At 54.6% G+C, this 24,377-nt stretch overlaps 1 protein-coding gene across 3 annotated transcripts; it reads right to left on the bottom strand.

Annotated features, from left to right (window-relative positions):
* Window positions 1-273: 273 nt before the first annotated feature.
* NECTIN4 (nectin cell adhesion molecule 4) lies at window positions 274-16,457 on the bottom strand. Of its 3 annotated transcripts, none has more exons than XM_065925174.1 (9): window positions 16,216-16,457; window positions 7,326-7,685; window positions 5,800-6,090; window positions 4,579-4,699; window positions 3,493-3,641; window positions 3,111-3,267; window positions 2,621-2,696; window positions 2,199-2,273; window positions 274-1,858 (listed from the first exon to the last, which is right to left on the bottom strand). In XM_065925174.1, exons 1-9 carry the CDS (start codon window positions 16,289-16,291, stop codon window positions 1,634-1,636), a joined length of 1,530 nt encoding a protein of 509 aa, XP_065781246.1. In that variant the 5' UTR covers window positions 16,292-16,457; the 3' UTR covers window positions 274-1,633. The 3 variants fall into 3 exon arrangements, with proteins under 3 accessions (XP_065781246.1, XP_065781255.1, XP_065781265.1); XM_065925193.1 differs by having other exon boundaries at window positions 1,794-1,858; window positions 2,132-2,273; XM_065925183.1 differs by lacking the exon at window positions 2,199-2,273.
* Window positions 16,458-24,377: the final 7,920 nt, after the last annotated feature.

The following is a 24,377-nucleotide window of genomic DNA, read 5'->3' as shown; positions in this document are numbered from 1 at the left end:
ATTTCTTTCCTCCTGTCCCTCCCAGTTTCAGGCATCCTAGCTCCTCCCCAACTTGGAACCACAGGGAGGATGTGCTGAGACAGAAGAGTATTGAGGTTCAGGATTTATGCCGTTCAGGGAGCAAGACAGGAACCAGAAAGAACAGGTTTTATCTGTTTATTTAAAAACAGAATATCACTTATGTACAACTATGCACATATTTACACAAAATGTACATACTAGAATTCCATATCTTCAGGTTCCACATGCAAAGTCCTGGCTGGCTGGAGAGCAGGGGATAAGAGACCCTCCCTTGGTCAGAAATCCAGCAGAGTTCAGGCTGAGCAGGGTTTGGCACTAAATCTAGGTATCCTGGTTGAATGTATTTGGGTCAGGCAGGCAAAAATGGACCTCGTCTAATCCCAGCCCCCACCCAGCGAAACTGCTGGAAGAGCCCCAAGCTAGTGACCCCGAGACCCCTGGGGAAAAGGGGACATTCTTGCTCCCAGTAGCTCCTTCACCTCACTTGAACTCCCACCCTCCCTGGTTCTATTATCACTGTTCTCTCTTCCCTATACCATGACTAAACCAGGAGCCCTTGTCACCAAACCCTAGTGATTCCTCACCAAGGGACCACAGACACCTGTGCACACACTAAGAAAGCATGCACCTAGGGGAAGAGCTGAGGAGCCGCTAGGGCGAAGGACCTTACCTGTCCTCCCATTCCCAGTAACTGTGCGGCACACGTTCCCCCTTCAAACTCCACCAGATCTTAGTCTCCTTCCCATGAGGCTGTCTAGATTAAGAAGCCTCAGAAGGAGCGCCTTGAACCATAGGAATTAACCTCCTGGGGTCTGGCCCGAGCAAGGTCTAGCTTTGCTGAATCCCTGTGTAGGCTGATGACTCTTTAAGCAATCCTTCTAACAATAAACATCCAGATGAATCCAAAGTTTTTTAAAAAAGTCTTTTCTCTTAATGAGTTTGGGGCAATATTCCTTAAAGAAGCTCCCCTGTGCAGGCTTATTTACAGAAAATATGTACATGCAGCAGGGCCAGAGACCACCAGAGGGCAGTTTGAGCTTCTGGTGGACCCCGGCCCACCGCTTCACACTTGCCCCAGCGGGTCCCAAGTGGTGGGAGCTCTGCTCCCCAACTCAGGAGGCCAGATTCCAGCTCCAGCTATGCCCGCACACCTGGATCTGGCCCAAGTCTCCACCTCCCGCCTCGAACCTCTGCATCATTAATACTGCTCTGGGGTCTGAGGAAAACACCTGCGTTTTACAGGCAAAGGTCCCACAGCTGCACACAAGCCCATCCCCGTGACGTCCCCCGTGTTGCCGCCGAACCACGTCACACACACACCACAGTTCACCTGTGACAGCGTGACGCACGCCACGGGCACAGTCCACCCCTGCATGCACACACAGCACACACTCAAACAAGCACACATGCACACAACTGTTGGAGGGACTCAACCAGCAGAGCCCTTCCGGTATCCAACGGAAGGACGGGAAGGACCGGAGATCAAGCAGTCAGTGGGGTGGGGAGCATCTTCCTCAAGAAAAGAGTGTGTAGGGAGGCCCCCCTGGGGATGAGCTGAAGGCTTCCCTATCAGCAGAGGGAGCCAGGCTTAGGGGACGGAGGCAAGCCTGGGTCAGACCAGATGCCCCCGCCCGTTGATGTAGATGCCATTGCCCGTGGGCTTGGCCCGCAGGGTCCCGTTCTCCTGAACAAAATGGTTCATGGCCTGCTTGATGCCTTCATCCCGATCTTCCTCCTCCTCTGCCCGCCCAGAGCCTGGAGACAGCAGCTCAGTCTGCGTTTCAATCTCCCTCACTGTGGTCAGTGTGGAGTAACTTCGGCCCTCCGGCTCTTCACTCTGGAGACCAAGGGCAGAGGGCGAGTCAGGAGCCTGGGCGGGGTGGTCACACGCGAGGGGGCTGGTTGGGGCACGGTGGGGTCAGAGGTCAGGCACAAGCAGGGGTTATGGTTGCTCAGCAGCTCAGAAGTGGGCACCAGGAATGAATGTTAGGTGTGGGGAAGGGGGGACTAGAGAACGAAGGCATAAAGGCAGAGCTGGGACTGTGGGGGGAGGCAGGCGGGCAGCGTGAGTCTCAGGCAAGAGGGGCTGGTGGAGGGGCTGCTGACGCACCACATCTGGGGCCAGGAGAGGGGCCTGAGGAGAGTGGTGGGGACACCGGTGGGGCCGGGGGCCTCACCATCACAGAGCAGCTACTGTTGTCCTTGAGACTATCGGGGTGGCCCTCGGCTCTCAGCCCTACACTCTCCTCCGGCTGTAGGGCCCGGACACGGGGGAGGAGTCAGAACAGGGCTCAGGCTCCTCCCTTCAGCCTCTTCACCTCTGTCCTCCCCCGGGCTCCTCCCTAATCACCTTCCCCCACCCCCACCTGTCCATGCTCTCCTGCACACAGACATCCTCATTTCCCCCCACCCTGAAACCAGCGCTAATGACGGCTTCCCAGAGCGACCTCGAGGACAGTGATGAAGAGGGCTTTCTAAAGGAGCCAGCAGACCCAAAGAAGCTCTGCCCACCCCCCACCTCCCCCAGTGCAACCCTCCTATGCTCCTGACCTGCAGAGGGGCCCCGGCCCCACGAGCACACCGACCCTGGCACACACACCTGGTTTCTGGGGTCCGAGTGATGGGAATGCAGCCTCCGGATGGAGTTCTCCCTGGTCAGGGTCAGCTCCTCCTCACTGGGAAGACACCCCCTCGTCAGGAGCTGAGGGTAGTGGGAGCCCCCCAAGGTGAACCTAGCCCGGCGGCGTCTCTGTGAGCTGGGGCGGGAGGGTGTGGGCACTAGGCTGTCCCTGCAAGTGTGAGGACGTGGATGCAGGGCGTGTGCGCCCTGTGTCGTGTATGTGCCCGTGCCTGTGGCACCCTGGCATGGGGTCTGCCCTCACTCAGGCAGCGTGGCCCTCCTCAACCCAGCTGCGGTCCAGGCCCCAAGGCCTCTCTCACCTCCCGGGACACTCTGCCTGCCTCTGGCCCACAAGCTCTCAGATGCTGGGCCACCCCGCCTCCTCTCGCTCCTCCGTCCCGGCCCACCTCCCGCTGGTCTGCTCTTTGCTGCCCGCTGACCTCACCCACCCAGGGTGGCCAGTACTCACTATTTCTGGGTCATCTGCTGGGCCTTGCGCCGATGGTATCGGGACATGAGCACCACCACCGCCACCAGAAGGCAGAACAGGAGCGCGGCGATCACACCCACCACCACCACGGAGGCCGACACCACGTCCACCTGCTTCCCCGGGGCGTCCGCGGGGCCTGCCGGAGACAGGCCGCGGCTTAAGGCAGACGTCCCGCTCTCCGGCCCGCCCCACCCTGTCCGCAAAACACATCCCAAGTCACCGCCTCGGTCTGACCCTCTGCGAAATACAGGCAGTGCCGCCCCCTCCAAATAAACACTCTCCCAGCTCACTCTCTGCCTTGCTCCCCGTTGCCCCCCTCCAGGCCCCCGGCCCAGGTCCCAGCCTTTGCCCCAGTGCTTACCAAGAACATCCACCACCACCTGAGCATCCCTCGAGGAGAGCTCATTGCTGACATGGCAGACGTATGTGCCGCTGTGGTCAGTGGTCAGCGTGGGGAAGCCCAGGGTGTCTCCTTCTGCTCGTACCCCACTGGGCAGGGGCCCGTCCAGCCTGGAGGACAGGGGAGCTGATGGGCGCCGGCCAGGGCGGGCTGAGGCTGCCACCATCCGACGTGCCCGGGCAGCTCTCCACCACCCTCCCCCCCCATGACGTCACCTAGAGCCACCGGCTGTTCCCACGGTGCCCCTCCCTCCTTCAGGCAGGTCTAGGCAGAGGCCCCTTCTCCCTGCCGCCCAGCCTGACCTGGGCACCCCCACACACACTCGGGGAAGATCCACACGCACACCGTCTCACATGCTCCTATAGGCATCACGTCATCCAGCACCAAGTACCAGGTCCACATGGAAAGAAGTCCATACGACAGGACTTTCCACTCCTATCTGGACTCAGACATACTTAGAAAACGTGACTTCGTGCCCCAATACCCATGACACTGCATGGCAGGCTACATGAACAGAACCCAGGCACAAGGTCACATACACGGCTCATCTGCTCACATGTGAGAGCATGCCTGTCATGGGCTCGCATACATGTGCCCCGGACCCCCTCCCTGACTCTCTGGACATCTCAGACCCTGGAAAAAAGCCAACGCACTAGCAGAGATGGGAGGGTGCTTCTAAGGTGCTGGCAATGTGACAGTGGTTATAAAAGTGTTGCTTTAACAACAGTCACAGTCAGCTGTATCTTTTTGTCTTATCCACTCCAGGCACTTACATAAAAAGTATTAGCATTTAAATACTGTATTATATTTCATAATTTTAAAGTTAAGGAGAAAAGCCAAGCACTTAATAGCTAACTCCCTACTCATCGCCATGTATCCCACACTCCCTGGTGTAAGCCAGTAATAATGTTTGGTGACCATGCATATGCTTGTATTGGTCTGAACATGTGCCCCAATTTATTCGGGGTTCAGAGTATATCGTCCCAGTTCATAATGAGTATGTGTTGGTCCTGAGGGAAGGATCCCAGTCTCAAACTCGGCCCTTACCGCGTCCAGTTGTACGAGGGAGGGGGCTGCCCTTCACTCAGGCACTTGAGCACAGCCCCTTCTCTGCCAACCTGCCACAGCTTTCGGTCTTCAAGACCCCTCACAGAGGCTTCCGCAAGGACTGGAAAGAAAGGTGGGAGGAGAGAGAATGGCAGTGATGCTCTTCCTCAGAGAAGCCCGGTCCCAGGCCTCACCCTGCCTGGAATGGCCTCTCCCTGCCCTTCCCCATCTTGCCCATCTGCGGCCCAACCTAGCCCAGCCCCGCTGTGCTGACAGCTCCCTCCCCTGAGTTCAGAGTCCTCGCTGGTTTACCTGTGCAATGAGCCTATACATTCCTCTGCACAGCACTGTGGCAACACCTTTTGAATCCCCTGTGGTCCCTAGTATAGTGCTAGTCACAGAACAGGTGCTCAGCAAAACCCCTCCCTGATTCTTCAAAGGTTTAACCATCCTCCTGATTCCTTCATTTCTTTTTTCCTTTTTTTCCCTGACTGTGCAGCACAGCTTGCGGGATCTTACTTCCCCAGATCAGGGATCAAACCCAGGTCCTCAGCAGGGAAATCATGCAGTCCTAACCACGGACCACCAGGGAATTTCCAGCTCGTTCCTTTCTTTAACAAACATCTGTTGAGGACCTACTTTGTGCCAAATGCGGTGTTAGTATGAGTAGAAAACAGTGCCATCCCTCACAGAGGCTCAAAGTCTAATGCCAGGAAAAAAGTATCTGCCATTGACCTGGCACCCTCCATACACTAAGCACCGTGTGAGAAGCTTTGCATTTGTGGTTTCTATTCCCATCAGAACGCTGTAAAGTTGATATAATTACTCTCCTGCTAATGAAGAAAATGAATCTTGACTGAATAACAGGTGGTAAATAGCAGAACTAGGGTGCATTCCAAATCCATCTATCTTCAAATCCTAAACTATTTCACAAAATTCTTTCCATTCCATATTTATATCTGACCTCCCTGAAACCTGAAAAACAGGGCAAGCTTCTTTGTAAACAGGAGGGCTGTGAAGGTCAGAGTGATTTGCCAAGGTCATCTGGGATGGGCTCCAGGTCTCACACCTTGGACTAGTGCTCTCTTGGCCACACAGCAGGCCCTGCAGGATCTAGGCTGGCCAGACTCAGGGTCTGGCCCTGACCCAGGGGCCTCAGGGTCTCTCAGTATCTCACCAGTCTTCCTGGAGCCCATGGGGGTGCCCTAGCCAAGTACTCACAGGCCACTTGGAGGATGTGGGTGATCCGCTGGTCCTGGAGCAGGCCAGGGTGGGACACCACACAGGTAAGTGGCTGTCCATTCATGCTGCGGCTGGGCACCAGGTGGAATTCTGAAGTGACGGCCGCTGAGCGGGAGTGTGTGAAGGAGCGGTGGGATGTCGTGCCCTTGACCTCTGTGTCCCAGGTGACGCTGGGGGCCGGGCTGCCCTCTGCCGTGCAGGAGGCTGCCAGGGTCAGGCCCTGGCCCTCTTCCAGCGCCGGACCAGGATTCAGCGAGGGCAAGGGAGGCACTGCAGATGAGGGGAGGTGGAGATCACCATCTTCACAACTCCTGTTAGGAGGCCCTACCCCATCCCAGTGCAGTCTAGCTTTTTCTTCTTTTATATTATCAACAGAGATGTCAAATGAGTGGCAGAATTTCAACTGACTTTGTACCTTTCTCTACTGTTTGAATTATTTACAATGAGTATGGGTCATTTTTTTTAATAAAAATAATGACATAATTTAAAAGCTAACCAGATAACATCCATATTATAATAATAATAATAGCCAACATTTTTAAAGCACTTACTATGTGCCCAGTACTGTACTCAACACTTAACAAATGTTATTTCTTTTATTCTCATCAACAAACATGAAGTAGGTATTATTATCCCTATTTTATAGCTGAAGAAACTGAAGCTCAGGGAGGTTAAATGATTCATTCCAGATCATTAGCTATGGGGTGGTGAAGCCAAGATTCACACTCAGGTTTTTCTACCACGGCTGGTATTACTATATTCCATGTGGATAAAGGAAAACTATAAAGGTCTTTATTTTTATCTTCATAACATTAACAGTCCAAGCCCAGAATGGAAAAGACTTGACTTGACCATAAGTCCAGGACATCCGTTGACCACGAGAGTCCACAGTGCCAAGTGGCGGTTTACAAGGCAATTGTGGCTTCCAACCGCATTCACGGAAGGTCGGGGTCAGGGGAGGCATTAGCCCCACTGGTCATGCACAGCCACTCTGGTCAGAGCGGGGCCTGTGTGTCCATGTCTCGACCCAGCATTTTAAATGGAGCCCAGGAGGATGAGGGAGGCTCCAAACAAGTGTCTCTGGGAGAACTGTTGCAGAAACTAGCAAATTTAGCTTGAAGAAGAGGTTTGAGGGGGGCATGGCAGAGCTCCACATCTAGTGGAGAGGCTGTCGTGCAGAAGAGAGAAGGCTGTGTCATCTCGCTGGAGAGGGTGAAAGTAATCAAGAGGGAGATTTCAGGTCCACAGAAGGAGGACCAGCCTAATAAACAGATTCTTCCCCAGGGCTGATCAAGCCGTATCAAGGATTTGGGGTCACCTACAAAGAATCTGTGGATTGGGGTGGGGGTTGGATGGGCTAAATGAAGCTCTCTCAGTCCCACAGGACCCCACCTCTTCCTGTTCCAACCCCACCCCATTCATCTCTGCATCCCCCTGCCTCTGGCTCTGCCCTCCAAGGCCCAGGGCCTGAGGTTCTGGCACCTCTGGCAGCTGGCCTCACTCACCCAGAACGCGGAGCCGCAGCCGCGCCTGGAAGCTTCCGGCAGGGAAGGTGCTGACGCGACACTCGTACTCGCCCTCGTCAGCCTGCACCGCATTGCGCAGCAATAGCGCGCCATCCAGGGGGTTCCGTGGGGGCGGCGGCTGCTCCACGCGGCCCTCGTAGGCTGAGCTCACGTGCAGCCCGTATTTGGAGTTCAGCAGTGCCAGTTCCCGGCCACCCTCGCCCGCATCCACGCGAGCCCATGCCACCTGCTCCACCTGCTCGCCCGGATCCCCTCGGTAGAAGCAGGGCAGCTTGGCATCCTGGCCCAGCACCACGGTCACCAGGTCGGCGGTCTCCAGCTCTCCAGCAAGGCACTGACCTGCAGGGGCAGACAGACGCAGCCAGGGTTAGGGGCGCTGCCAGAGCTGGGGAACACTTATTCATAATGATAATGTCAGCAAAGGCAGCCCAGAACTCCTGGAGCAATTTATGCTTGCAAAGCACGTTCAGTCCATTACCTCATTAGATCCACAAACCATTCCCAAGAGGTAGGCGTTATTATCGCCCTTTAACAGATGAGGAAACTGAGACCCAGAGAGAGGAAGTGACTTGCCTAAGGCCACACAGATGGTATATGGAAGAGTCACACCCTCTCTCTTCCCTGGATCCTATCCTGAGCAATTGTAAGGTGGGCAGCTATAGCAGGAGAAGAGACCCAGCGTCTGCCCTCTGGGAGCTCAGGGAAATGGATTTTGTGCCACAAAGACCTGGAAGCCATGGACAGACTTTCACAGAAGGCTTAACCTACCAAGAGAGGGAAAGAGAGTGCTTCCAGAAAGTGACCAGGAGCCAAGGCAAGGGTCAAGAAGAGTTGGTGTCTGGGATGTGGCACATGGTGTAGGAAGGGTCCATCCCAACAGGCCCTTCGGAACATTCTTTTCATGACTTGAAGATGAGAGGACGAGAGGCCTGGGTTCCCAGAGAGAAGAAGGTATGCTACGTGGGAAGAATGGCATGAACCGAGACAGAGACAGGAATGAGCAAGTCACCAAAGACAGAAAGGCCCAGGGTCAGAGGCCCAGAGAGAAGAGGTCAGGACAGACATGCAGCAACAGGGTTAGAACCATGAGCCAGGAGGACTGGAGGTGGGGACCAGGGATAAAAGGTGAGTGTTTTGTGCATTGATAAGGAACAGCGTGAAGCCCTCAAGGGGATCTATCATGTAGCCTTATCAGCAAAGAAGGATGCATGTCCTGCATTTATAGAACCTGAGTTCTTTGGGGGAAGATATGTATGGAAACATCTATGGAAATAAGTGTGATGGTTTCTTATTTAGTGGTTAGTGGTGTGTTGCAGGTTAGTTATGGGATAGGCTAGTCACAGTGGTCCTGATTCAGGAAGGAGGGCCTCATGCATGAGGTGGGTACAATCAGGAGAGGGTGAGACCTGGAAAGAGGTCCCAGGTAAGGGAACAAGGTGGGCAATCCTCAGGGAGGTGGAGAGTCTGACTGGTTCAGGAAGCCAAGAGGAGAGGACACAACTAAGGCAAGGAGTGTGTGTTGAGTGGGAGTGGGACAACTGGTCACAGCAAAATCATCCAGGACCTTCCACACCAGGCAAAGGAATTCAGATTTGGCCAGCGGAAATAAGGAGTCGCTAAAGCATTAAGCCAGTGGTCATGTGTCCCCTGACTGGAAAGGAGAGAGGATGAGGGCAGGAGACACACTCAGGCCCTGCTGCTGCCATCCTGCACTGGGCTGCCAAGAGGAGGGGACCGTTCCCGGGGAAGCTTGGCAGGATTTGGTCACTGACCAGAAAGAGGAGAGACTCAAGGACAACTCCTGGGTTTCTAGGATGAGTAATTTATGAGGGAGACAGGGCCAGAGAAGCTCGAGGCTGAAAAGAAAGAAATTTGAAGTTGTGGAATAAAGTTATGAAACATAGGGCTGGAGGTGCAGGGCTGTGGGCAGAATGAAGGCTCTCTGGGATGGTGAGAGCTCCTTGCCTGGGAATGCATGTCCAGTAATTCCCAAAAGTTCAAAGCTCCTACCTCTGGCCAGCACTTCACACACCCTGCTGGCCTTCACCTCGCTCATACTGTGATCCTGCCTGGAACGCCCTCCTCCCTATGTCTGGTAGCTCCTACTCATCACTGTCTGGGTAACTCCTACTCATCCTTAAAGACTCTGCTTAGACATCACTTCCTCCCGGAGTCCTCCCTTCCCCCACCCCCACCTGAGGCAGGGTGAGGTGCCCTCCCTCTGTTCTCCCTCTAGCATCCTGCATTGACCCATCACAGACTGTATTTGTTGATACCACAGATTGTATTTGCTATTTTCTCGTCTGCCTCTTCCACCAGACTGAGAACCTCAAGAGTATAAACTGGATCTCACATCCCATATGGAAACATGGTTTCTGATTCAGTGCTCGGTGGTCTGCATTCCTGGCATATAATTGGTACTCAATTATTCTTTATTGACTGACTGAATGAGTGAATGAGTGGATGAATGAATGAATGTGAGAGACAGGCGGAAGAAGGAAAGGGTAGAACAAGGAGGAATGTGCAGTCTTTGGTTGGGCTGGGCAGGGAGGGGGTTGGTATGGCAACCTTAGGGTGGAGACACAATAGGCTGGCTAACTGGGTTCTCTGCCAAAGGGAGTACCTCCAGACTGGACCTAGGGTAAAAGTAGGGGGTGGAGGGAATCAGACATGGAGGGAGAAAGTGAAGCCCCACTAGAGTGGCCAGAGGGTTCTAGCGAGGCAGAGCATGGGACAGAGGAAGGGGGTCCCACGGCCTTGCAAACGGGAAAAGGAAGGGAGGATGCTGTCGGGAGCCGGGAGGGCCCGAATGGGACGGGACAGACCTGCAGAGCCAGATACCAGGGCCCTGACCTGCCTAAGCTGATGTTGGTCCCACCCAGCCCAGCCAAGGAGTCCGGCTAACCACCTGTCACCCCTCCCAGGCACCTCCTCCTGGCACCAGAGGGAGCAGGGCTGCCAAGGAAGGGCTGAAGGTGGGCTTGAGATTGGGGCTTCCTGGTACTTCCTCTGCTTTTAATCCCAGTGTCCATGAGGGTCACAGGGAATCCAAGCCCTGCTCCACTGGGAGACACTCAAACCCTTCCAAAGCCTATTTCTGGAACAATGTCAGATGACATCCTCACTCCTATACTTGTCAACCAACTGGCCCCTCCCCACCACTGATCACGTTTCCCCACCAAAAATACCTTCTTAGCATACAACATGCATTGAGTCCCTAGTACATGTCTGAGTCCATCCTCCACATCCCTACCTGTGGCTCCATGATCCCCATGATACCAAGTGATAAACCCAAACTTTGCAGGATGAGGAACCCAGTAAAACTGGAAAGTCCCTTCTGGGTCTCTCCCACATCTCCCCATTGTCCTAAATTCACAATTTACTGGGAGCATCTCAGCTTGAGCAACACCCTCCTTCACTTACACACACACACACACACACACACACACACACACACACACACACACACACACACACACACACACACGCTGCAAGAGAAGGAAAAGAGAACTTGGGCTCAGTAGGTAGACCCAGAAGCTGAGACTCCCAGGGTAGGGCAGACCAGGACTGCCTCCTCCCTCTCTCCCCCACCCAGTGCCCGCCCGGCGTCAGCATGATGATGTCACCAGAGCAGAGGAGACACACCGCCTGCCTGGTGAGGTCACCCTGCGGGCATGTAGTGGCCAGGCCAAGCCCACGGACCCTTCTGCTGCAGACTGTTTGCTGAGGCTGGTGGACTCTGCTGGCTGAGCGCTCCTCCCTCTGACCCTCCCCTCCCCTCCTCCCGGGAGCACCAGGACGCTGGTCAGGAGCCTTGGTGATTCAGCCGCTGCTGCACAGGCAGCCTAGCCACAGCCGCCACCAGCCACCACCTTGCGCAAGGCAGAGAACAGGCCCGACTGGCCGGACGGGATCCCTGCCCTTGTCCTCCCCCACCCCGGCCAGGCCCCCACGGGCCTCTTTGGGGCCCTGCCCTCTGTGTACCCCTCCTGCTCCCAGACAGGCCCTCCATTCCTGGCCTGGGCTGGCTGCCTTCTCCCTACCCTGTGCCTGGGCCCCAACTTTCCTCTCTGTGCAAGGCCTGGCCTCTGATCTCCGGAGGGGAAACTGAGGCTGGCAGTGGCAGATGACAGCATCTCTCGGGCAGGAGGCTTTTCTTTCTGCGGAGCCTTTCTCCGACATCATCCACTGCTAGTGCATCTAGGGGCACACAATGGGGTCCTGGAGGTGGGTCTATGAGGAGGAGGAAGGGAGTCAGTGTGAGAGGAAGGGAGACTCTGTGTGTCTGCATGTACATCTTGGGGTGAGGGCCTGGTGAGTCTCAGTGCCGGCTCCCATGCAGGAGAGGCTGCCTCTCTGCATGAACTTGGGGGTGTTTCCCACATATGTGTCCATTTTTTCTCTTCAGGAGTGCATGTGTGCTTGTCAGCATCAGAGCCAGCCGTGGAAAGGCATGTGTATGAATGTGCACACATAGTAAATATTTTGACGTTGGTTTCTCTTCGCTTCCGCATAGTTGTCTGTCTCAGCTGCCTTTGGTCAGTGGTGTGTGGCTCGGGGCCTTTGTCTCTGCACCCACTGGAGTGGCGCCCAGGCACTCTTCCCCTCCTCCCTCCAGAATTGAGGCAGATTTATCTCAGGCAGAGGGACCCAGAGATGAAGTCACTGTCCCTCTGGGGTGATGGGAAATTGTCATCAAGGACTACCCCACAGAACAAAACAAAAGCTCTCTCTACCCTTGCTCCTCAGGTTCCTACTAGAAGGACCCCCACCTTTCTCAGCCCCCCCAGTCACACCCCCAGACCCCCCCCCCCCAGCACCTCTGGCCCCTCAAAGAGGCCTCTCCCTGGGAATCTCTGTCAGTCTCTGCTGCTGCCACCACCAGAAAAACCAGCTCTCGCTGCAGGCCTGGGGTGAGGGTTGTCTGGTGGAGGTTTGGAGGGAAGGAGGAGGGGGATCCTACCTGGGGCTAAGGGGAGGGGGGCTGAGCTGTCTAGGGTCTCATTCTCCTTTGTTAACTCTTGCCTCCCCTCACCCCACAGCAGCAGCCTCCCCAAGAAAGAGCTGGAATGTGTGGGTGAGTTTGGGGTAAGAAAGGACCTGGGAAGGGACCCCTGAAGACCCCTATTCAGGATGGGTGAGATAAACAAGCCAACTTTTTTTCCTTCCATCCTTCCCCCTCCCTCCATAACCTTGGCCTTGGAGTGCTAAGGAACTTTGAAAACCAGCAGATTCTCTCTCTGCCTTCCTCCACCTCCCTCACTTACCCTCCATTGTCCTAAGCCCCTCAGCTTAGTGAGAGCTTCCCAACCCGGGCAAAGCGCCCACCACAGATTAGTGTCTGGGGAGGGGGGCCACACCAATCACAAAGGGAGGTGAGAACAATGGGGGAGGACAGGCCTTGAGGCAGCCCCAGCTCCGGCCCAGACACGGCTCCCAGCACAGATAAGTCCCCTAAACCCCCCGGAGCCAGAGTCTGAGCCTGGCTGAGTCACCACAACAGCCACACTGTGGGTGGGAGACCCAGAATTCAACTTCTCCCAAACCCCTGAGATCCTAACCCCCTCCCCAATCCTGCCAGCCAGCCACCCCCTTCCCCCACCTCTGCAAGTGTGGCCAGCTCTGCCCCACCCCAAATCACAGCCTCAACCCAGCTCTCAGGACAGCCAACCAGTTTTAAAGGCGGGGGGTGGGGTGGGGGCAGGGGGTGGCCTGAGAACTGTGGGGAAAGCGTCTGAAGCCTGAGGCTCCCCGTCCAGTCAAAGACTGATGTTGTCCCCTCCCCCTCAGGCAGAGCCCTCCTCCTCCAGCTCTGTGGCTGGACCCCAGTTCTGAACTTGACCTTCTCTGTTTAGATTTTGTTCCCAGATTCAGCCCCTAGGCTTCTCCCCTCCCTTCCCTCCTGACTCAGCTCTCCACCCCACCCCATCCCTCCTGTCTGCCTAGACTTTGGTCAGCAGAAGGGCAAGTTTAGGAGGCCAGAAAGCCCAGGCATTCTGTCTTCACTAGCCTTGCTCCCAGCGTGGCTGACCTCCCTTCACTTTGCCTGGAGGGCCCCAGGCTCCTGAGGCTGAGGTCTAGGGCCTGGAACCGTGGATCTACTATGAATCACTTACTGCCATCTCTGTGGCTGGGGTCCCCTTGGCCCAGCTCCCTGAAACACTGGGGTTGGACCAAGGTCCCTGGAGGCCACAGGGCTTCCCTGGGATCCTCCTAGCGCTCCCCACCTTGGGCAGGGAAGCTTGCCTTCCTTTCTGGGCTTCCCCCGGGGTCTGGGTAGATCCTTCAGAAAAGGGCCTGCCCCCACCGCTGTAAATAGGAGTAGAGACGCAGGGATGGGGTCCCTCCCTTTCTAGGAAACTAACTTCAGACAGAAAGCTGATCCTAACCCTCAGAGGCCAGACTTTGGAATTCAGAGAACCGTGTGTTCTCTGGGGTCCTGCGGGGCTCAGCTGGGCGCAAACAAAGGTTAGGAACCAGGCCCTATTGGCAGAGTAGGGTATCTACAGAGTGGGGTCCCTCAGCCCCAGGGCAGGAGATGGGAAGGAGCAGGGAGGAGGCCTCACCCGGAAACTCACCCCGTTAAGGAGAGACAAAGAGCTGTGGTGTTGGGGTGCCTCCCCAGCCTGGGCTCCTCTCCCTAACAGGGGTGGGGCAGGGCCCTGGGGCTCAGAGCGCTAATGGCCCAGGACTTGGTGGGGGCACAGACCTGGAGCGCTGCAGCGGCAGAAGGCAGTGTCCAGGGTAAAGCTACCCCTGGTCCCCGCTGAGAAAGGGGGGCAGGACCTTTCCCCCCGTCTGTCACCGCAGCCGGACGCACCGCCTCTTCCAGCACCCAGCACCCTCCTTCAGTCCGGGCCTGGACGGCCACACGGCCACAGGCCCGTGTAGATCATCTGGTCCCACCTCCTGGTCTCCTGAAGTCTAGATTCTTAGTTGCCCAAGGTCATGTAAGCAGTTAACTGCAGAAATGGGGCCAGAACCCAAAACTCCTGATTTCCCAAGATTCCTGTCCAAGGCTTTCTCAGAGACAAGAACACTCCAGTTTCCTGGGGGCCATTGAGGAGATGCCTCCCGGGGGAGCCAGAACGGGGGTGGGCAGTGAGGTGGGAACCTGGGGTCTGACTTCCGGCCCTCAGAGCACTCTGCAGGCTATAGCCGCTGAGTGTGGCTCCCTGGGCGCCAGCTTCCCTGGAGCCAGGCTGCCTCCCTGGCCACGGCACCCATCCACCAGGCACCGGACAAGCGGGGGGTGAGGCCCTGACTAGCAGGGGTCTCCTCTCCCTTCCATGGGTTTCTCTGAGAAAGAACAGCTTTGCGTCCTGAAAAAAGAAGGCAGGGACTATGTCTTGCTAACTGTTGTGTCTCCAGCATCCAGTGCCCTGGCTATCCCCAGTGAGCACTCAGAGGTACCATGCTGTGATGAATTAGGAGTTGGAAGACCAAGACGCTAACCCCGATTATGCTTCTAACACTGAGTAATCTTGATATCGCGCTGGCCTTTCTGTTTCTTTCAGTTTTCCCTGGAAACTTCCCTGAGGGAGTTGGATCTCTTTGATCCCTTCCGAGTCCCGAGACATCATGGCTCCACTCTCTAGGTGTGGGTAGATCCTTTAGGTGTGGGTAGATCCTACAGGAAAGTGACTGCCATGTTCCCTGGCCCCAGCAACCAGGCCCCACCCTCTTGGCCTAAGTAAGTGAGAAGGGTTGTCTGGAAGATGGGAATTAAGATGGGGGGTGGGGGGAGAGATGGCAGGGCTTGGAGCTCAGTATCCTCAAGTTGGAGGCTGGGCCAACGACTCTTCTATTAGAAGATCAGAGCAAGAGCAGTCCCCACTCATCCACACATCTAGGTCTGACTCTCCTCCTGACAGCTTTAGGTGGGGATGGAGGTTGGGGAAAATCACTGCTGGACACTTGCAGCTCCTTCACCACTGCTCCTGGGACTTGGAATCAAACTGTTGTATGTAGGTGAGGCCCTGTCTTTCTAAAGAGGAAGATTTCTCAGTTGTCTATTACCTTGGGAACAGCCTAAGGAATCCTACCCTGGTCTCATTTGCATACGCACACTTACACACACACACACACATTCTCTCCCCCACTCTGAAGGTTATAAATTCCCATAATTTCTAATCTTCTGTACATAGTGCTAGACAGGAGTGATACGAGACATCTAGTTGAGAAAATAGGACAGCGAGGGATAAAGAAAAGAGGACCACGCCCTGTCTAGAAGGTGCCCTACTCTAGACCCCCCACTCATGGAAGTAGCTGTCTTACTTTGGAATAGCACCCCTCATAATGTGCTCAGAGACAGAGGGGGTCAGAGTGAAAAGAGCTTCCAGCTCCCCAACAGCCCCCCAACGGGTGCCACAGAGCTGGTATTCTACGACATCATGGAGAGAGGAGGTGGTAGAAAGACCCTGTCCATTCTCTGGACATCAGGCTTCCTACACCCTGATGACTGGGGAAACCAGCTCAACCCTGAGTCAGCTGCAGCCCCAGTCAGCAATTCTGAAGCCCAGCAGGTAGGCGAGGGAGTCTCCAGGAAACCCTGGGGTGAAAGGGTCCCCACCAGTTCCACCTCGCTGGCCACCTGCACTGGATCACCACATCTCTTTCCCCAGAGGCAGCTCCAGCCTTTTGGAGAAGGCGGTCAGGGAGCCCAGGTCCAGAGACCTGGCCTGGGGCTGGAAAGAGCCATGAAACAGAAGAGCCCCAGTGGCTCTTCTGAGAGCGCTGGTATCAGCTGGAGATGCGAGAGGGAGGTTTGTTCCTCAGCTCAGATACAGGAAAGGGAGTGTGTGTGTGTGTGCGCGCGCGCGCCTGGTCGGCTTGGGCTCAGGAACGAGGGTCCTGAAGCAAGTCCTACCTGTAAACGACGCCAGGAGCAGCAGCAGCAGCCAGGCCTCAGGACCCCACATCCCGGCTCCCAGGGACAGAGGCATTGGTCGGGAGGCAGAGCTGCCCAATGTTCCTGAAGGTCCACCGAGTTCTCCCTGGGAGCCGCTGGAGAGCTGGATAGGGACCGACCCAGACGGTAGGCAGTCACAGAGTCCTCGGGCAGGGACACACCTGCCTACCCCCCTGGGGTCTCCGCTAGGGGACCCAGCCCCCTTCCACCCACCCAGCTGTAGCTACCCCCAAGAATCCGTGATCGGGAGCTCCGAGCTCCCCCAGAGCTGCTTCCCACGCCGTGGCCAACAACGAAGGCAGAAACTTGGGAACCTGCTCAGCAGGTCAGAACAGGTGCGTCTCCGGGGGCTGGGCCTGGCACGGAGTCTAGGCAGCCGCCGCCCCCATGGCCCGGGCTGGCTAATGGGCGCCAGAGAGGGAGGGAATGAGGGAAGGACCTGGGGGGTGTGGGATCCCATCATCAGCTGCAGGCTTTACCTGGCAGTGTGTGGAAGGGGCTGTGACGGGAGGGGCCGGGTGGGGGGAGGGGCAGGAAAGGCCCAGGGTGGCTCAAAGAGGGAGGCACCTGGCCAGGAGGAACCAGGGCAAGGCCCTTGTGGGTGGAAAGCCAGCCAGCAGTCCCGCACCCCGGCCCGTCTTGCCGCCTTCCCTTGGGCTGTGCTGAGTTCCCCAACTTCCCAGGGGGGCTCAGCTTTGGAGCCGGAATCAGAGAGGACCAGAACAGAGGACATCCGCCGGATGAGGACGCAGAGGCCCGGAGTGGGGAAGGGGCTTTCTGGGGGACACAGCTTAGGCAGTATGAGACAGCGCCACCTCTGAGGCAGGGGGTTAGATCAAAGGCAAGAATGCTGGTAGCCATTCCCTTCTCCCGGGGATCTTCCCGACTCAGGGATCACACCCAGGTCTTCTGCATTGCAGGCAGTTCTTTACCATCTGAGCCACCGGGGAAGAAGCCCCAGAGACCCCTCAGAAGGAACTTAAGTGACCCCCTCCCCAAAGCCTCCCTCCCTGACATTGGAGAAGCCAAGGGATTGACCAAAGCATTAACCCCACAGATTCCTGGCCTCCGTAGCATGACTCTCCCTTAGCATCACCTTCTCCCTGCTGGTCAGGAGTCCCCGCACTGCACCAGCACTATCTGAGCGGAAAGGGGCTCCTTTCCACCATCTCTGTGGTCGCTTTAACCATTTATCCCATGGTTATTGAACAAAGCCACATGTCTGGATTTTGCAAGGACAATCGATTTCAAATGCTCTGTCCTTGTATTGCTATAAGTATATTCTTACCTGTCAGACCATCTGTTCCCATGTTACCTATAATGTAACTGCCAAGTTACACAAAACCTTACTGACCTATCTGGGATAGTCAGAGAAGGGGGCAAACTCAACTCCCTGAAAACTAAGGGAAGGGGAGGAGCAAGATCACTGACATGCTGCTGCTGCTGCTAAGTCGCTTCAGTCGTGTCCGACTCTGTGTGACCCCATGGACTGCAGCCCACCAGGCTCCTCCGTCCATGGGATTTTCCAGGCAAGAGTACTGGAGTGGGTTGCCATTGCCTTCTCCGGATCATTGACATACTGGAGCTAATATACACAGGTAGACAGGAGAGAGAGGGAATACATATGGGTTAAAATCTTGCACCAGGATCCTTTTGTCTGGAGAGGGGCAGGCAGGAGGCATCAAGGACAGCAAGGTGCCGGGGTGGGGGTCATTTCATGTAGAATATTTTACACACACACAGTCCTGATTCTACCTGTCAAAATCTTACCCATCTTTCAAAGCTGACCTCAAATGCCACATTTTCCATGAAGCCTTCTCGGTTCCTCCCACCTAAAATTAATCTTTCTCCCTTCTGTTCTTCCTCAGCCTCTGCTAGGCCCTTTATTATAGCTTGCGTACTCATAATTTGTGCACATCTTATCTCCTTAACTAAATTGTAAGCTTCAATTCAAGAAGCATCGATTGAAGCCTGCTGTGTGCCAAGGATTCAGTAAATGTGTTAAATGAGGGACAGGATGAGAACTGTAGTCTGTGAACTCCTGGAAAGTCAGGCTTGTTTTGTAATCTTGTCTCAACCATCCATGCTAGCACAGTCCACAGCACTTAACGGGGACTGGATGCATTTTTGTTGAAGGCATGCCGTTATGGATAGAAAAGGTGGTCAGGTACGGAGTGGAGATCCTGACTCTCCCGAACCTGGTCAGCAACCCAGACTTTAACCCTGCCTCTGGACCATGACTCCAAGGACTCTAGATCCCAAATCTCACAATGTTCATGGTAGTGACCTCTTCTTAGAGAACTATTTCCCACGGGGACCAGGCTAAATGCCAAAGCTCCTGTTTCTCTCCACCTCTGCCTGGGTGAACCCCTTCCCCTCTTCAGGACTCACCTGTGCCAGGGGAGCAACCCCACCCCGATGTTGCTTTGAGATCCACAGTGGCAGGGGTGGGGTAAAGCCGGGGGGAATAAGAGGGAGGAGCACCCTGTGTTATAATTATAATTATCACACTTCGGATCCTATCGCATGATTTCAGAGGAGCTCCTTTCCTTCCCACGGATTCACCCCTCCTGGTCCAGGAAACCCCAGGAGAAACTGAGGCACAGTGGTGGGAAAGCAGTTTGATCACAAGGTGGGTACCCAGTCCCTATATCTCTTTCACCTTTTCCATTCACAGTACATCCATGGTGTGGCCAGTCAAGATGTCTAGGACCCTCAGTCACTCACCTGCAATTCCAGTCATATGGAGCACTCGGCTCCGGCCAGGCTGTGCCAAATATTTTTTCATGGGTATGTTCAGGTCCTAGTAAACACCAGAGGTGGCTTTGGCGGGAGGACTAAGGCTGCCACTGGGCCTGAAAGGGAACACTTGGGCCAGGAAGTAACTTCGGGCCTCTGCTGGAGGTAGGGATTTTCTCCTCCTCCAGCGAGTGTCTGTCTCCAGGTCCCTCTGCCCATTATGCTTAGTCCTGTATATTTCACATGGGCCATGCTCTTGGGGAGCACGCCCTCATTCTTAGGCCTTGCCTGCACTCTTCTGAGACGAAGCTTGCAAAGGCAAATTCCAGGGTTGCGGCAGAAGGAAATACTGTTTGGAGAAGACTCTGCAAACAAGTGTGTGGTCTCTTGAGTTCTGTTCTCTCTCCCTCATTGAATCCCCATTCTCCTCATGCCTCACTACCTACCCTCCTCCCACCCACATTCTGGGCCCTAAGAATGGGAATAATTCAAGTCAAGGTGGCCTCCTCAGCATGTGTATTGTCCTAGTGGCATCTCTGCAGGCATGCCTGCATGCCTGAGTTCATTCAACAGACATTCAGCGTGCACCTCTTCGTGCCAGGCCACAGGCAGAGGACGGAGATGCGTAATACACAGGGTCCCTGCCTCAAGGAGCCCTCAGTTAGGAGAGACGGAGGCATAATGACATGCCAGATCCCTCCATCACGCATTCCCTGCTTGCCTCTGTACGTCCCTACCCAGGGCTCTCTCTGTGTGTCTAACTTCAGATGTTCATTATTTAATGTGTCCAAGCATCCGCTTGTAACCTGCGTCTGTCCCCACGGAAGGCTGCACACCTCAGCCAAACCGGTTGGAGTGGGTTGTGCTGAAATTTTTGTTTGTGTCAATGGAACTTGGAGGTGAGTCAGGGAAGACCAAGGGTGGGTGGGGTGGTGTGGGGGAGAAGAAGAGTGAGAGTGAGGGTCAGACTGAGTGAGCAGGGGAAGAAGGGAGTGGGTCAGGATGGGAGGGGCTGGAGGTGGGGTATCAGGAGGATGGGTTGGGGGAAGGAGGAGATGAGAGAGCCTCTTAGTGAGTAATATCCTGTTTGTCTGAGGTGAGATCCCAGGTCAAAGAGTCAGAGGCTGGCAGGGAGACCCTTGGGCTTTGCGAGAGACAAAAGCAGATAATAGAGCCGAGCAGAACTAGTTGGAAGCATGGGGGTGGACAAAATGTCTACAATCCATTTCTATACATCTTTGTTTCTTTGTGTGATATTAAGCTATTCCTAATTAAGCTATTCACTGCCTTGGTTTCTGCGGTTTGTCCAGAGAAGTGTCAGGGGGTTAACTGAGGCTGTAGTGGAAGATTACTGATAGGGGACTTGATTCCACCCCTCAGGACCAAGGCTATTTCCAGTAGAAGCTTCAAGATCCCTCTTCCTGCTCCTCCCTGGAACGCTCCTCACCCACAGAGGGCTGGACAGTGACCCCGATACTCTGGCCGCTTTTCCTCCACTGAAAAGCACCTTTGCTCCCCTCCAGCTGGAGCTTCACTGTGCCAGTATCAGGATGATGGTGTCCTGCTTTCTACGAGATTTCCTCTAAACATTGCCATGTGCTATGCTGTTCCTATCTGGCTATCCTGCAAATCCATTGATTCCCCAGTACCCAGCCCCATCCTTTCCTGTTGCCTAACAACAACCACACTTTCCTGTTGCCTAACAATATCCCTTAGAGCTTAGGGGGCTGGATTTGCTTGTTCCTAAAAAGCCCTGAAGCTGAGTGAGGAAGTAGCTGAGCATAAGGCGTATTTGGGTCCTATTTCTCAGTAGGATGATGTGTGCAGAGCCCCCTCCTCCTCGTGTTCACCCCAGGAGCTCCCCAAGCTTCTGTAAGTAATCATCACAGAATCGGGGACCACGGTGTGGGGAAAGAGAGAGATGCCTTCATTCTTTGACACTGTGGTCTCTGGGTGATCCTGCCCAGTCGCTCAGTCATGTCTGACTCTTGTGACCCCACGGATTGTTGTCTGCCAGGCTCCTCTGTCCATGGACTTTTCCAGGCAGGAATACTAGAGTGGGTTGCCATTTCCTCCTCCAGGACATTTTTCCTCACCCAGCAACTGAACCCATGTCTCCTGAATTGGCAGGCGGGTTCTTTGCTGTGGAGACCCCGGGGAAGTCCTGGTCTCTGGGTGGGCTAACACTTTTAGAAGTTCTGGGAGTAGGTCCTGACTGGCCAAGGACAAGAGGGGGAGCCCTTGTGGAAATCAGAGTCTTCCAAGTGCTGACAAGAGCAGGAGAAGACGGCAGTGGTTTAAAAGGCAAAGCTTAGGTGCAGACCAAAGAGTTTGGTGAGAGAATGGATTCTAGTGATGACCCCAAACTGTGCTTCCCTGTATTTCCCCATCCCTGTCCCCACCCCTGACCACAGAAAGAACCAGGATCCTCCCAGAGAGCCCACCTGTTAGACAACATCAACAGCCCCCAGGGACAGCCCCACCTGCAGAGCCTACAGCACCAGGGCGTCTTCAGGTAACATCCAGCCTCTTATTTTCTCAGACTTGTCTTCAGGTATCCAGCTTAGATACTGAGGGTGTGGCTCCTCTCTGCACCAAAGAGACTGCCACTTCTTAGCCATCAGCCTGGGCCTCTGCCACCACCTACCTTGGCTTCCCCAGGGGAAAGCCTTCTGAGGCCCTGAGATATAGCATCAACCTAGGACCAGGCCCTCAGGGTGGCAGGACAGCTGCAGAGCAGAATATGGGGCTGTGGATGGAGAAAAACATCCTGAGACCCAGGAAGCCTGAAAGGAGTGGGAGATTGGAGGGAAGAGCCTGAGGGGAGAGGCCAGTTGTTAGAGGAGAGGGGCAGAAGCTGAGAGGACATGAGCAGGAGGTGGGAATCAGGGGAACTAGTAGGATCTGAGGATTCCTGTAACTGGAGGATGGATTTTCGTATGAAATTTGTTAGCAGAGTTCTCCTTCTGTATGGTCCAGGAGTACTCACCTCTCTATCACCTCAGTTTGAATCCCCTCCTTCCCATGTGCGTGCTAAGTTACTTCAGTCGTGTCCTACTCTTTGCGACCCTACAGACTGTAGCCCACCAGTTTCCTCTTCCATAGGGTTTTCCAGGCAAGAATACTGGAGTGAGTTGCCATGCCCTCCTCCAGAGGATCTTCCCAATCCAGGGATCGAACCTATGACCCTTACATCTCCTGCATTGGCAGCTGGGTTCTTTACCACTAGTGCCACCTCGGAAGCCCTTTTCCTCCACACCAGGACCCAAAGTTACGTCAGACCTGCAGCTCCACCTGTTTCCACCATCCGTACTCAGCACCCAGCAGGCAGGCATCGCTGCCCCGGTCAGAAGCCAGGATGCCATGCAGCTGTAGAGGAGCCCTGGTCTAAGTGCCCTGCTTCTCTCTCTGCCTGGTCCTGGAAAGCAGGGACTGGGTCCTTCAGGTTCCAAGACACCCCCAAAGCCCCACTGCAGTAGGACTAGTTTTTAGTCTTGCTCCCACTGCACTCTGAGACTCGGGACTGTCCTGCATCAGTTTGCAGTCCCAGAGACAGCCAGGTGGGAAACTTTTGAGCTGAGGATGGAGGAGGCAGGCCCCAGTTACAGGAGAAGCAAGAGTGGGAAGCCCAGGGAGGGCATGCCCCTGACTCCCTCCTGAGCATCTTCCACCACACATTCCAAGATGCACTTAAGGCTTTCTGGAAGAAATCCCTAGTAACTGCCATCCAGCCTCATCTTAAAGCCTCCCTGCAGAACCTTAGTTTTTCCTTCAACTCTAGAAGTGGCATAGAAGGGCTGGGGATCAAGAAACAGAGCAAGAGTCCCTTGCCTGTGATAACTAGTGAGATCAGGAAGCACTGGTCCATGAGCTATATGGAGAGGCAGAGGAAGAAGGACTAGAGTCTAACCTCCCCATTCTAGCCGGCTTCTCTCCCTGGGCCCAGGCCTCCACGCTCTAAGGTCCTCCAAGGAGAAATACTACTCCCCAAACAGGCCCCATATACTGAAGCTCACTTAGGTCCTCATCAGTGATCAATACCCTATGACTGTGTCCAGGGACCCCAAACTGTTTCTACATTTCTAGCATACAGCCAAAGGGGAGAAACCTGGTCACTCCTAGAAGGTTCCAGTGCTCCTTGCAGAAAAGTAAGATGGTTGGCTCTGTTCAGCAGAAGAGAGAGGGCAGGGGGACAAAAGACAGAGATACAGAGAGAAAAACACAAAGTAGAAATGGTGAGAGAGACCTCAAGGCACAGTGATACAGGCTGAAACTTAGACAAACAGAAGGAGAAACACAAATCAAGTTATTGAAGGGGGCTAATTCAAAGAGACTACAAGCTGAGACAAAATCTGAAACAGAGACAGAAAGACCTAAAAAGATTTCTGGATGCCCGCTTGCCCACTGTTGGGATCACTCAGGTATTTCCCTCTTCCACCCTCAATTTCCACCACTCAGTATGACCCACTGATACTTTCCTATTCAGTATCACCATGGCTGAGGTTCCTCCCCATCCTATCCCCCTCTCCATCATTCTCTTACTCACCTGATTCTCACTCCCCTCCACCCCAAGTCTGCTTACAGTTCTGCTTTTCTCTCAATCTCAATCACGTCTCAATCACAACTCAAGATCTGGCCTCTTGAAGTCTCTTGTCCCAGTCATTCCTCTGTCCTGTTTGCCCATGTCCTTATTCTGGCTGAGCTGAGCTGAGCAAAGAGTCAGAAGTGGGGCCAAGAAGGCATGGGGACAGGAAATCAACTAGCCAGAATGAATTGTGGGGAAAATGTAGAAAGGTTAGAGGACAAAAAAGGAAGAGCCAGAGAGGCCGCCAGAAGGATAGGACAGCCTGGGAGATGTAGGTAGAGGAAATTGAGAGAGTCTTGACAGTGTGACTAAGACCCCTAGGGGCCAATTGTTGGCTTTCTGTGTGTACTGGACAATGCTGAGAACCAGGGATGGTTTCCAGGGGCAGAAAATGGGGTTATGGAAAGGTGAAGCTAGACTAAGTGTTTTGTGAAGGTTTGAGACAAGTGGGTGTAGATTTAGGGCTGGGACAGATATGAGACTAAAAAGCTGAGCTGCAGGGATCCTTGCTTGCCAGAAATAGCAACTGAGGAGACTGAAGTCATAGGGTCACATCAGGATTCTGAGACTTGAGACTTTCAGGATGATCAGCCCCTCCCCCCACTCCTGGACAGAGGTTGTCCCTGTATATTATTAGCAGGTGGAACGCAGGTCCAGAGAAGGAGAAGCCCTGGTAGCCCTTCTCCCTATCGCTCACAATTCTCTCACAGGGGTGCCCTTCAGTTTACGTTAATGCCCTTTCAGTTTTTTTACCATTGATGGGGTCATTATACATCACTTAAGATGCTGCCCTGGA

The sequence above is a fragment of the Muntiacus reevesi genome, chromosome 1 (assembly GCF_963930625.1).
Source record: "Muntiacus reevesi chromosome 1, mMunRee1.1, whole genome shotgun sequence".
Lineage (NCBI taxonomy): Eukaryota > Metazoa > Chordata > Mammalia > Artiodactyla > Cervidae > Muntiacus > Muntiacus reevesi.
This window is presented reverse-complemented; position numbering and strand designations above follow the sequence as displayed.

Coding starts and splice junctions, on each gene's coding strand:
- NECTIN4 (XM_065925174.1), bottom strand. CDS start 16,291: ATGCCTCTGTCCCTGGGAGCCGGGATGTGGGGTCCTGAGGCCTGGCTG. Junction 6,091..7,325: donor GCTGCGGCTCCGCGTTCTGG/GTGAGTGAGGCC, acceptor CCTCATCTGCAG/TGCCTCCCTTGCCCTCGCTG. Junction 2,697..3,110: donor CAGCAGATGACCCAGAAATA/GTGAGTACTGGC, acceptor GTGTCTTCCCAG/TGAGGAGGAGCTGACCCTGA.